At 37.5% G+C, this 12,798-nt stretch overlaps 1 protein-coding gene across 1 annotated transcript in view; it reads left to right on the forward strand.

Moving 5' to 3' along the window:
- HEATR5B (HEAT repeat containing 5B) overlaps positions 1-12,798 on the forward strand; it is a 71,585-nt gene that overhangs the window by 35,036 nt on the left and 23,751 nt on the right. Inside the window, exons 20-23 of the mRNA XM_081100631.1 lie at positions 821-990; positions 5,201-5,345; positions 6,873-7,112; positions 7,823-8,074. Coding sequence (XP_080956757.1) covers positions 821-990; positions 5,201-5,345; positions 6,873-7,112; positions 7,823-8,074 — 807 coding nt within the window. The remainder of the gene's footprint in view (positions 1-820; positions 991-5,200; positions 5,346-6,872; positions 7,113-7,822; positions 8,075-12,798) is intronic.

The raw sequence follows: 12,798 nt of genomic DNA on the forward strand, positions 1-12,798 counted from the left end.
ATGAAGCTCAGATCCATTTCCTCTGCTTGCATTTTTAACTACTATGGACAGATATTTTTAAAAAGAAAGAAGTAGAAATAAGATCTTAAGAAAAAATGCTAGGAATTGAAAAAAAATGTGTGATTTAGACATATCTCTTTTTTGGACTCAGTGTCCTCTTTGAGAAAGTTGATAATTCTAGCTTCAGTGAATATCAGAAGGATATGGAGAGAATCAATATGTGCCTTTGATTATGTATTTACCAAGTGCTTTTGGATATGATGACGATGAAGCATGCATATTTCAAATTAGAATGTGACTCTGATTTCCTTGCTTAGTCTTTATGCGTATATAAAATTATTTTGTTTTACATTGGTAAAATTTTTAAATCACTTATATTTGGCAATTAAGACATTTTTATACACAGCATATAATACTATAATTTACTTTTCCTAACTATCACTGTAAAAGTTACTCTTAATCTTATTTGGAAAATGGGATTTCAATATACTGTATGATAGAGGTGATAATGTTAGTTGAACAGAGAACCAGACATGATGAATCTTTTGGCCCTTTTACATAAAACTGACAGGTTTAAAAGACAATATCATTTTTCAGGAAATAAATACAAACTTAGCTAAATCTAACAGAGGTGCATCATTGTCATATATCATTGTGTTTCAAAATGATTTCCATGGACTTTGCAGACGTTTTGTTTAGAAACAACCTAAAAAGTAATCAGAAGGAGGGTTATTTAGAAGATAATTGTTTTCTAGGAGTTTTTTTGGTGATAATAATAAAGTAGTTGTTTTGTGCATTTTTTTTTTTCTTTTACTACTAGGAAATGGAGCAACTATTTCCACAATTCGTTCTTCTTGTTTGGTGGGCTGTGCAATTACCCAGGACCATTCAGATTCTCTCGTTCAGGCAGCTGCCATATCTTGCCTTCAGCAGCTTCACATGTTTGCACCACGACATGTCAACCTATCTAGTCTTGTTCCCAGCCTTTGTGTGAGTATAAAGTTCTTTTATTTACTGATTTATTTAGAGAGCTCCAAATTTGTTTCCCAAAAGCTCAAACTAGACCAAAATAAACAAAAAAGTAGGTTTCCTAGAGGATGAATTCTAGGGTTTTGGCTTCAGTAGTCACTTTCTGACTATTTATTTTATTTACCGATTCTCCCCCCCCCACTCCCCCTCCCACCCCACACACACACACATACATCTTAAGATGTGTTTTGGTGAACTGTTTATTTCTTAGCTAATAGTCCTTCATGTTTTTAGAGTTTCCCACTCAGAATTTTATTTCTTGAAGTTTGATAACTTCTGAGAATCTGTTGCTATCCTCACAGTCATTAGTTTATTCACTCAACAAATATTTAGTGAGAGCCTACTATATGCCAGACACCATGCAAAGTATGGAGATACATTTGTGGATGAGATAAGATGAAGCCTCTGTCATAATGAAAATTATGGTTTCAAGGGAACATGCTTAACAGTGATTATTTACAAATGAAATAGGTGCTAGTAAAGGCTATAGGAGAGCATTTGATAGGGAAACCTATCATAATCCAGGCATTCAGAAAAGATTCCCGTGGAAAAAATGCTATTTAAGGTGTGATTTTCAGGATAAATAAGAGTTAGTTTGAGGAAGAGCATGTTATTGGAGTGGACAGCATTTATTTTTAGGCAGAGAGAAAATAAGTAAAAGGCCCCAAGACAGGAAAGAGTGTGATGCATGTAAGGAACTGTTTAGTCATCTGGTAGAGTAGCACAAATAGAAGCCCAGATACATTGGGTTAAAGATGGACTGTAAACAGAAACTTCTTTCCAGAAGTTTGACTGTAAGGAGAGGACAGTAGGGCAAGGGGGTGATGGAGTCAGGAGAGATTCTTTTTCTCTTAAAGTAGAGAGAAATGAGTATGTTTAATTGCTGATGAGATGGAGGCTATAGGGTGGGAGAGTTAATGGTATAAGGCAGCAGTTCTCAACCTGTGGGTTGCGACCCCTTTGGGGGTCGAATGACCCTTTCACAGGGGTCGCCTAAATATATCCTTCATATAAGATATTTACATTACAATTCATAACAGTAGCAAAATTACAGTTATGAAGTAGCAACGAAAATAATTTTATGGTTGGGGGTCACCACAACATGAGGAACTGTATTAAAGGGTCACGGCATTAGGGAGGTTGAGAACCACTGGTACAAGGCATAGAAGGAATATTTAATACTAGGGACCCAGTGCATGAATTCATGCACCTTGAACTGTGGGCTGTGAGGCTGCAGTGGACACAGGGGCAAGTCTCAGACCATCCTCCGCGCCCCCTCCCGGCCCCTCCTGCTGCACCCTTAGGCCCCTGTCTGCCAGGAACCCCGCTCCCACCGCCGCTACTCTTATGCACTGACAGCACCAGCCCCAGTTGTACCTGCTAACGGCATGGAAATATATATATGTATGTATGTATGTATGTGTATATATTTTCAAGATTTCTAATGGGATAGAGTTTCCAGGGCATAAGTAAATAGCTCTTCCAGTGCAACGTAAAGAAAGGAGGAGAGGATGAGTATAGGTATAGGTTGGGAGGAGGGCCAGAAGTTTGAGGAGAATGGGACATGGGAGTTGGGAGTATATGGAGAAATACAAGATCAGTGTGGCTTCTTTGGCTCCACTGTGTGATTTATGATGGTACCAGTTCACCTTATTGTGAGAATTTGTTCAGCACCTGTAAACAACTTGGGTGCAGACTTTGAGCAGCCAGATACTTTGATACATTCATAGCTGGGCTTTGGCCAAGTTGATTCATTAAATGACAGCAGGATGAAGGAAGTGAGGAAGTTAACAATGGATTATGACATTTCATTTGGATAAGGGAGAAAGACAACGACAGGAGGAGGCTAATATATAGCGAGAAGGAAAGGTATAATAGATATAACCATGGGAAGATATTGCTGAGAAAAGGGAAGAGAAGGTTATCCACAATGTGGTGAAGGAACTGGAAGACCATGATATTAGATCTCAAGTGGTATATTTAGCTTTACTCCACCAAGTTTGCTCCTGTTTCACCACGGGGAACTGAATTAGTTCCAGATTATCAAGGAATTTGAGTGTGCCACAGAGCAGAAACCAAATGTACAATGTTTACAAAGAGCATATGCAAAGAAAATAGTTAACTAGAATGTGCACTAAATTTAATTCTTCAACATGATATGAAACATCCTGGCAAAAGCCATGGTCTAATGCCCAAGCTCTGAGGCCATAGATGGCACGACATGAGTGAGGTGAACTGGTTATAGGATTGAAGCTTAGGTAGGCAACTGACAAATATGATGGAGATGCAGACACACACTCCACAAATTATCTGGTTCCTCTCCCCTTTTTTTTTCTCCTTAAAGGTAATTATACTATGGGGTTGACCTTATGTGCTAGAACACATTTAAGAGGACCTGGGAAAGTAATAACATGACTTTCTTTATCTCAGTGGCAGTTATCCGTAAGCCACAGGGAATGCAATGAACTTCCTTTTGTTAACACAGCATTATGTCTCCAAACCTATTTCCTTAGTAGAACCTCAAGGGTTTTATTACAAGGCATGTTGGAGCTCTTTCCTGAAACTCTTTCAAAAAGTAAGTAGTGAGATTACAGGCAGCTGGTGGGAAGGAGATGGTGTGGTAGGATAAGATGAGAAAAAGGGCCATTCAAGAGGTTGTCCAATTTCCATATTGACAGAAGTCCCTTCCATTACCAGATCTTTTGACACTCTCTGAAAAATAATCTACACATACGTTCATCCGTATTAGTGGAATCAATTTAGATTTTTATAAACTCCGTGCTCCTTTCTATTGAATTATTACTTGCTCGTTGTACCATGTCCCGACAGACTATTCTGCACATAGGCATTGATGTCTATAGGTAATTGTAGGAGATGTCAGTGAGAGAAAGACTTGAGCTGAATGCCCAAGTTGTCAGTGACAGAGCAGGGTGTCCACTTGTTGAGGATAGTAGATACAAGAAGAGATAGCAGGATGACATAAAGTGTAAAATAATAGGGGTTTTTATTGGAAGGTGGAGGTCTGTTGTAGGAGCAAGCAATGTTCCTGTTCCTGAGTTTTGTGAAATGTAAGGTGGGGGGGGGGGGGGGAGAAGCTTTATTGGAGAATAATTAGGCATAATCTATAGAAGTTGAATATGTGCCTGCACTATTATCCAGCAGGTCCACTGTTAAGTAAATACCTGACAGAAATGCATGCACATGTCTGCCAAAAGACATGAACAGGAATGTTCATGTCACACTGTGAAGAATTACTATCCCCACTTTATATATGGGCAAACAAGGCACAGAGAGGATAAGTAAATTATCTAAGGTCACTCAGGAATAAGTGACAGAGCCAGGATTCAAATCCAATCTGACAAGCAAAGCCTGAGCTCTTAATCATACTGTATGTATTAAGTATACGATATTGATTCTTTCAGGAACTTTTGAAGTTAAAGAAAATTCCATACCAAATGGCTACATTTTCCAATTCTTTTCAGATGTTTGTTTGGTTCATTTTTTTTTTTTAGAATTTTAATTAATATCCTCCTTTGCTTTCAGTTTTTACTGTGCATTCTGCCCCCTAAATTTTCATTCACTATATTTAATCTCTATACACTTAAAAAGTTTAGTAGGACCATGTGTAAAATAAGATATGCAAAAGATCCTTCTAGAATTTTATTAGGTATACTTGTATGATATTTAGTGCTCAGGTCTTGGGACAGTTACTTTAGCTACTGAAATGTTCTTTATATATTTTATTGGTATTATTTTTCTAACATCCATTATTTGACTACTAGTAGCCCTGCACACAAATCCGTGCACCAGTAGCTTGCTGCTGCCCTCCTGTAGCTCTCCGCCCGCTGCCCCGCCCTCCTGTAGCTCCCTCCACCGCCTTGCCCCCTCATAGCTTGCTGCCCTGCCCCTTCCTGTTGCTCTCAGCCGCCTGCTTGTAGCTCACTGCCCCACCCTCCTGCTGATCCGTGATCTGGTCATTATGCGGTCAGACATTACACTTCATGGCTTAATGACCATTTGCATATTACATCTTTATTATATAAGGATGTTATTTAAACAGCTGAGGCTGTTAAATGGAGAGCCTCTTCACAAGTTAGGTGTTTATATACTTTTTTGAGGCAAGTACAATTACAGCTTTTTTTAAAAAAATGTCTACAATTATGGCTTCTAGGTTCACTTATGTAGTTCCCATTTGTTACTTCGACGAGCAGCAGTGGCTTGTCTCCGGCAGCTTGCACAAAGAGAAGCAGCTGAAGTCTGTGAATATGCCATGAGCCTAGCCAAAAGTGCAGGGGACAAAGAGAGCAGCGGTGCTAGTAAGTAATTTTACCAGTCAGTATTCTTTTCCTTTAAATACTCGAACATTTCAAATGAGTATTACTTATTAAATAACATTTTTTTGTTAAAATATGATCAATTTTCTTATTCTTTTAAATAAAATAAAATCATTATCACCTTAAAAATTCCAGTGTTGCCCAGCCGGGTGTAGCTCAGCGGTTGAGCATCGACCCAGGGTCACCGGTTCGATTCCCAGTCAGGGTATATGCCCAGGTTGCGGGCTCGATCCCCAGTGGGGGGCATGCAGGAGGCAGCTGATCAGTGATTCTCTCTCATCATTGATGTTTCTATCTCTCCCTCTCCCTTCCTCTCTGAAATCAATAAAAATATATTAAAAAAAAAATTCCAATGTAGTTTTCTTGGTAATTTTACATTTTTACCTTTTAAAAGATTTTGTAGCTTAGAAAAATACCATTTACTATCTGAATACTGCCATCCTTTGAGAATTATTTCACTGTATAAAGGGTGACTAACTCTGGGGATATTGCTTGGTGTCACTAATAGACTTCTGAAAAGAGAAATTACCTATTTTGAAAGACTCCAGTCTTTGACAATAGTTAACTTTTTGTGATCCAACTTTTCCTTTGAGAGATAAGGCCAAAGTAACCAATAATCTATGAATTGTTGGTAGATCTCTGATAGTAAAAGGTAAATCTTTGCCTTCTTCAGGTCTTTCTGCTTTATGGGAGGATTTAGTTTTAGTATAGCTTGAATTCATAGCTCATCTTCCACTCTCTAGGGATAGGTGGCTTGGGAACTTTTTCAGAGCTTAATTGACAGAGATATTTCCCCTGTTGTGAGAGAAAATTTTTGCTTGTAAGACTTTCTAATGCATAGAAGTTGCTTGGGGATTAATCAGACACCAGAATAACTTCAATTTTAGCATAGTATAATGAGAGTTCCATTAACAAGCATAGTGTATTTATTCTTAGAGCTACCAGTTTTATTATTTCTTCTGTGTATGAGAATAAAAGTATTTTTAGAAAAAGCAAGAACTTTAATACTATTCTATAACTGTATTATTTTTTTTATTGTATGTTTCTTGGAAAGGATTTTCCAAATATTAAATGAACTTTTAGGATGTAATCCATTTATAATTTATGTTCTGATTTATAGATTTTTTTAATTCTGGACAATAAGACTGAGTAAGTTTCAACTTGTTTTTCCAACAAATATAGTGAACACTTTTTCAGTCCATTAAATTAAATCTATTTAGAAAGTCTCTCTTTCCCACCCTTGTTAGAATAAAATATTTTCATTGAGCATTTTGTGAGATTTGTTTAAAATACCTCAGAATATCAGTCTTAAAGATTAGGGTTTTACCTTGAATTGTCAGATTAAATTCTGATCCTAAAGATATATAAACAGGAGACTACAGATAAATTGTATATATAGCTGGTTTTGTTGCTATTGTGAATTTGCATTTAAGCCTTACTTCTTATCATAATTACCTACAATATACAGCAAAATCTTATACAAGTTCATCTGTAAAACTTGCTTTTCAGATGTCAGTTCTTTTGCACCTGGAGTAAGTTCTCAGAGTGATATTCACTGCCGGCACCAAGGTGTTAATATAACAGAAACGGGTCTGGAGGGACTTCTTTTTGGAATGCTAGACCGGGAGACAGATAGAAAATTGTGTTCTGATATTCATGATACTTTGGGACATATGCTTTCATCACTGGCTGTAGAAAAACTTTCCCACTGGCTAATGCTTTGTAAAGATGTCCTGGCAGCTTCTAGTGGTATGTATTTAATATATAAAATATGTTATCAAAATAATGAAAATTATTTTACTTCTGATGTGTACATTTTAAAATACCTCAATATATCAGTCTTAAAAGATTACCTTGAGCTTACATTTTAAAATACTTATAATTTTAATCTAAATATCTATAACAGTGGTTCTCAACCTTCCTAATGCCACGACCCTTTAATACAGTTCCTCATGTTGTGGTGACCCCCAACCATAAAATTATTTTCGTTGCTACTTCATAACTGTGATTTTGCTGCTGTTACGAATCATAATGTAAATATCTGATATGCAGGATGTATTTAGGCGACCCCTGTGAAAGGATTGTTCGACCCCCTAAGGGGTCGCGACCCACAGGTTGAGAACCGCTGATCTATAAAAATGTTGAAGATAATATTACAAACTAGTGAACTTCTTTATTTCTTGAAAAATGACTATGTTCAAACTAAATTTTCATATATAAAAATCCCAGGTTATTCTGTGGATAGCACAGTATGTTAAACTAGTGAAATATATGAGATACTTTTATGTTATCTTTTTCTTGATTTTTGCTTAATTGTTTAAAAAAGAAAGCTTGCCAATTCTACTGTTCTCAAAGGATTGAGAACTTTTTTAAAAAATTAGAAATCTTCTAACAATGTTTTTTGTAAAGCATCATTTTTGCTCTAAGGTTGTTATAATATGCTTTTATTTTTGTTACAGATATGAGCACTGCAACGCCATTAGGTAGTGGAAAAGATGAAGAATCTGAAAAGAAAGATGAGATGGATGATGATATCATGTTTACCACACTAGGCGAAGAAGATAAATCAAAGCCTTTTGTGGCACCTCGGTGGGCCACTCGGGTATTTGCTGCTGATTGCCTGTGTCGAATCATCAATCTGTGTGAAAATGCAGACCAGGCTCACTTTGACCTTGCCATGGCACGTTCTGCTAAACTACGAAACCCTACAAGTAAATTTAAACTCAGTACTTCTTTTCCCGAAGTATTTTTATAGGTTTACAGTATTTTACTGCTTTAGACTGTAGCTTTCTTTTTTATTTTCTCTTCCTTTCTTTCCCTTCCTTTCTCTCTTTCTCCCATCTCTCTCTCTCTCTCTCTCTCTCTCTCTCTCTCTCTCTCTCTCTCTCTATTGATCTCATTTGTCCTAAGGATAACGATGGCAGTAACTTATGTTTCCTTAGTACATTGTCCTAGTTTTAACACTTCAATGTTAAAATTTTCAGATTAGCACTGTATTTTACAGAAATGACAAATCTTTAAGATGTATAACCTGAGTTCTGCAGTCCTCAGCATGGAGAATGTCAGACTTTAGGACTGACTTGGTGGATTTCAAACTCTTAGATTTCAGAAATGCTATTATGTATTTTTGAAAAGGTGAAAATTGTTTATTACTGAAACCCCTCATGGGTTTTTAATGTTTTGTAAGCTTTTTGTACCATATATCTCCTAAATTAAATATTAATGAGGAATTTGCAAAGAGATTATGAGGTCTAATATCTTCATTTTACAAATTTGGAGACCCAGACAAGCTGAGAGCTGTGCAGTAAGAGACTCCATATCTTATCCTGTTGTCTCTTCATCACCCAGTCATTTTTAAAATATCTGGAGATAAATTTTATATATCAACAATATTGAAGTCTATACATAATGCCTTTCAGTTTACTGTGTTGTGTTTAAGGATCAGCAGAGCTTAGAAATGGATTAAAGCCTGACTGCTTTGGCTTGGTGGGTGGAGCGTCGGCCTGCGGACTCAAGGGTCCAGGGTTCGATTCTGGTCAGGGGCATGTGCCTTGGTTGCAGGCACATCCCCGGTGGGGGGTGTGCAGGAGGCAGCTGATCGATGTTTCTCTCTCATCGATGTTTCTGGCTCTCTGTCCCTCTCCCTTCCTCTCTGTAAAAAATCAATAAAATATATTAAAAAAAAATGGATTAAAAAACGAAAAGTAAAACATCATACCCCATGTATAAAATGTGAATCTGAATATAGGGTACCAGCAAAGCATGAAATGTCATAAACACTGTTTTCTCATGTCATCATTCATCAAATATTTACTGAATCCTGTTCTTTGCTACATACTGGGGATACACAGAAGAAAAGAGAACATAGTCCATACCCTTGAAGAGCTTTTAGTGTAGAGACAGGGAGACAGACTTGTCACATAATTATATGTCCCAGATGTGGTATGATAGAGTGCTTTGTGAACATAAAAGAGTAGCATTCGTATCCTGAAGAGCCAGGGAATACCTCACAGATTATGTAATTTTGAAAGTAGGTTTTAAAGGCAGAGAAAGGGTTTTCCAGGTAGAAGAGGCTGGTTGTATTTGTTGTCTATTGCTGCTATATAAAAAATGTCCACAAACTTAGTAGCTTAAAACAACACAAATTTATTGACTGATTTATAATTCTTAGGTCAGAAAGTTCAGCATGAAACTCACTGGGCTAAAATCAAGGTGTTGGCAGGGCTGCAGTCTTTTCTGGAGGCCCTTTTCTCCTCTCCCCTCCCCTCCTGCCTCACCCCCACCTCCCGTTTCTATAGGCCACCTGCATTCCTTGGCTTGTGGCCCCTTTCTCTGTCTTCATTCCCAGCAAGATTGAATCTCTGTGATCCTTCTTCAGTCATCACATCTTTTTCTCTCTGATTGCAGCTAGTTAAGGTGCTCTGCTTTTAAGGACTCATGTGATTAAATTGGCCCACATGGACAGTTTAGGATAATCTCCCCATTTGGGGGTCCATAACCTTAATCACTTCTGCAAAGTCCCTTTTGCCATGGAAGGTAACATATTCACGTTATAGGGATTCGGGCATGTAAGTATTTGGACACCATTATTCTGCCTACTACACTGATTTATTATAAGCATAGGAGGTTAGAATTTGTAAAAGCATGGAAGGATAAGTGTTCATGCTATATTTAAGGAATGGTAAATATCCTCAAATAGTCTTTCTTACTTTGTATTTCTTAATTGTTTTGTCTCACTATTATAACTTCTTGTGCTTTTGCCTGCATTCTCAGAGATCCTCACAAGTATTTCTTTTATATCATTGATCATGTTTTACTCTTTTCTTCTTCCATAGTGGATCTGAAGCCTTTTTTTGTGTTTTTAGTTTTCCTTTAATTTTTCTATATTTTTTTCCACCGCTGTTATTTCAAATTATTTTCACTCTTTATGGTTTTCCTTTCTTATTCCAGAAAAATAATAGCCATAGGTATTTTCTACATCCCATTGAACTGACAACTGATTTTCTAAAAATTTTACAAAAATTTTTCTAATTTCTCTTTTGTGTAGACTCTTTAGAATCTTCCTTTTCCCTGAGTATTTTTTCCATAGGTTTGTTTGCATATATATCATTAGAGGCCTGGTGCACAAAAATTCATGCTCTGGGGGGCGGTGTGTGTATGTGTGTCCCTCAGCCTGGCCTGTGCCCTCTTGCAGTCTGGGACCCCTCGGGGGATTCCACCTGACAGCTTAGGCCTGCTCCCCAGGGGATCAGGCCTAAGCTGGCAGTCAGACATCACTCTGGCAGCCCGGGAGCCCTCGGGGAACATCCTTAGCACTGCTGTGGAGGCAGAAGAGGCTCCTGTCACCACCGCTGCACTGGCCGGCCATGAGCCAGTTTCTGGCTGAGCAGTGCTGCCCTGTGGAAGCACACTGACCACCAGGGGACAGCTCCTGTTTTGAGCGTCTATCCCCTGGTGGTCAGTGCACATCATAGCGACAGGTCATTCTGCTGTTAGGGTCAATTTGTATATTGCCCTTTTATTATATAGGATTGCTCACACTGTGGATGGTATGGGTGGCCAAATTGCCTATGTTTTCTTTGCTTCCTGGGCACTTCACATTGGTAGCTGGTAGTAAGCTGGTATAACAGCTCCACAACCTAGATTTCACTATCTAGCATGCTTTGTTCTGCTTGATTGAAACAGGATCCTTTCCAGCATCCACTGTGCCATTCTGAACAGTCATGGCAGGGGGTGTGAGAAACTATAGACCCAATGTGAGCCCTCTCTAGACTCTTCCTGTATTATCCCTATCTCCCTTTTGATCTACTGTGTTTTAGTTGTAGGGAATTACTACTCCAGATGTAATAAACTTCTAACAGCCTGCTAATTCTCTTCCCATTTTGGAGTTTCTGCCCAGTCCCCATTCCCACTATGCCTCTTTAGGAGTTCATTTCCTTGGATTTGGAAAAAAGATAAAGATACTGATTTGAGAAAGGTTGGAGGTAGAGATTACGTAAAGAAACAACAGCACTTAAATTTCAGGAACAATTTTGGTTGGTAAACTGATGTAGTTCTGGACCTTATAAATTAAGTGACAGAGAGTGCAGGAGGAATAATGGGTCCTTTAATTTACTTTTGGGCTGGCATAATATTAATATGCCCATTTTAATTCAGTTTCTTCTGTTGTGGAAATTTTCTCTCAAGTTCTGGAAATAGTTTATTATAACTAGTTTTTATTGATGGTGTGTTTTTGCCTCCTTTAGATGAGAAAGCATTTGGGGTCTTATAGCCAGATGGTTTTTCCCCCCTCAATTCTTTTTCTTCCCTTCCCCAAGCCAGTTGATTTTTTTTTTTAATTTAAGATTCTAAAATTGGCATTTTGGGTGGACACATGAAAAAAACTGGAAGATGCTTGTCTTAAAACCTTCACAAGAACAATAACAAGAAAAACCTGTTTAAATAGTAGCTGAATGGGGATCAGGCTGAGTCATACAGATTTGCCTCTGCTTCAAAAAGACTGTGCAACTCTTGTAGCCTCCTGAAGAATTTTATAAAGTCCCCGAGCTCAATAAATTTTTTATGTAACTTCTGTTGCCTGTCTTTAAGTTCAGTGATATTTTCTTCTTCAGTACCTAATCACTATTAATCTTATCCAGCATATTTTTCATTTCAGATATTTCTTTATCTCTAGAAGTCCCATTGGTGGTTTTCTCTGTCTTTTATTTCTCTCTTTATCATATTTATGCTTTTCTCTTCTTGAATATAGGCAACGTATTTATAATAGAGGTTCTTGTCTGCTAATTTGTCATCTCTCTCATTTCTGGACCTGTTTCTATTCATTGGTGTGTTTTTTTCTTTCCTTTCCTTGTTATGAGATATATTTTTCTGCCTATTTGCACCCCTGGTAATTTTTTATTAGGTGCTATACATTGCAAATTTTGTGCAATTAGTACTAGATTTTGTTGTATTTAAATAGTGTTGGACTTCGTTCTGGGTTGTAGTTAAGTTACTTGATATCTTTTGAATTCTCTTGAGACCTTATTTTAAGGTTTTTGGTTTTTTTTAGGGCACAGTTAGGGCAGTCTTTACTTTAAGGCTAAAAGGAAAATATATATCTCTTTTCTACATCTCATTCTTATAAAAGTCTTCCAGAAAAGGGTTGGCAAACTACGAGATTTGGCTTCAGTCCAAATTTAGCCCACAGTCTGTTTTTGTAAATATAGTTTTGTTGTTGCGCCACATACCCATCTGTATACATACTGTGAGTAGTTAGTTTCATACTGTAATAACAGAGTTGAGCAGTTGCTATAGAAATTATATGGTTGGCCAAGCCAAAATATTTACTATCTGGTTCTCTACAGAAAACGTTTGCCAATCCTATTCTCAGAGAATCACAGACTCCTTGGGGAAAGTAATGGTAATTAGTTTACCAGTGTTGTTGAGCTATTATGAT

Source organism: Myotis nattereri, assembly GCF_964212035.1.
Source record: "Myotis nattereri genome assembly, chromosome: 10".
Lineage (NCBI taxonomy): Eukaryota > Metazoa > Chordata > Mammalia > Chiroptera > Vespertilionidae > Myotis > Myotis nattereri.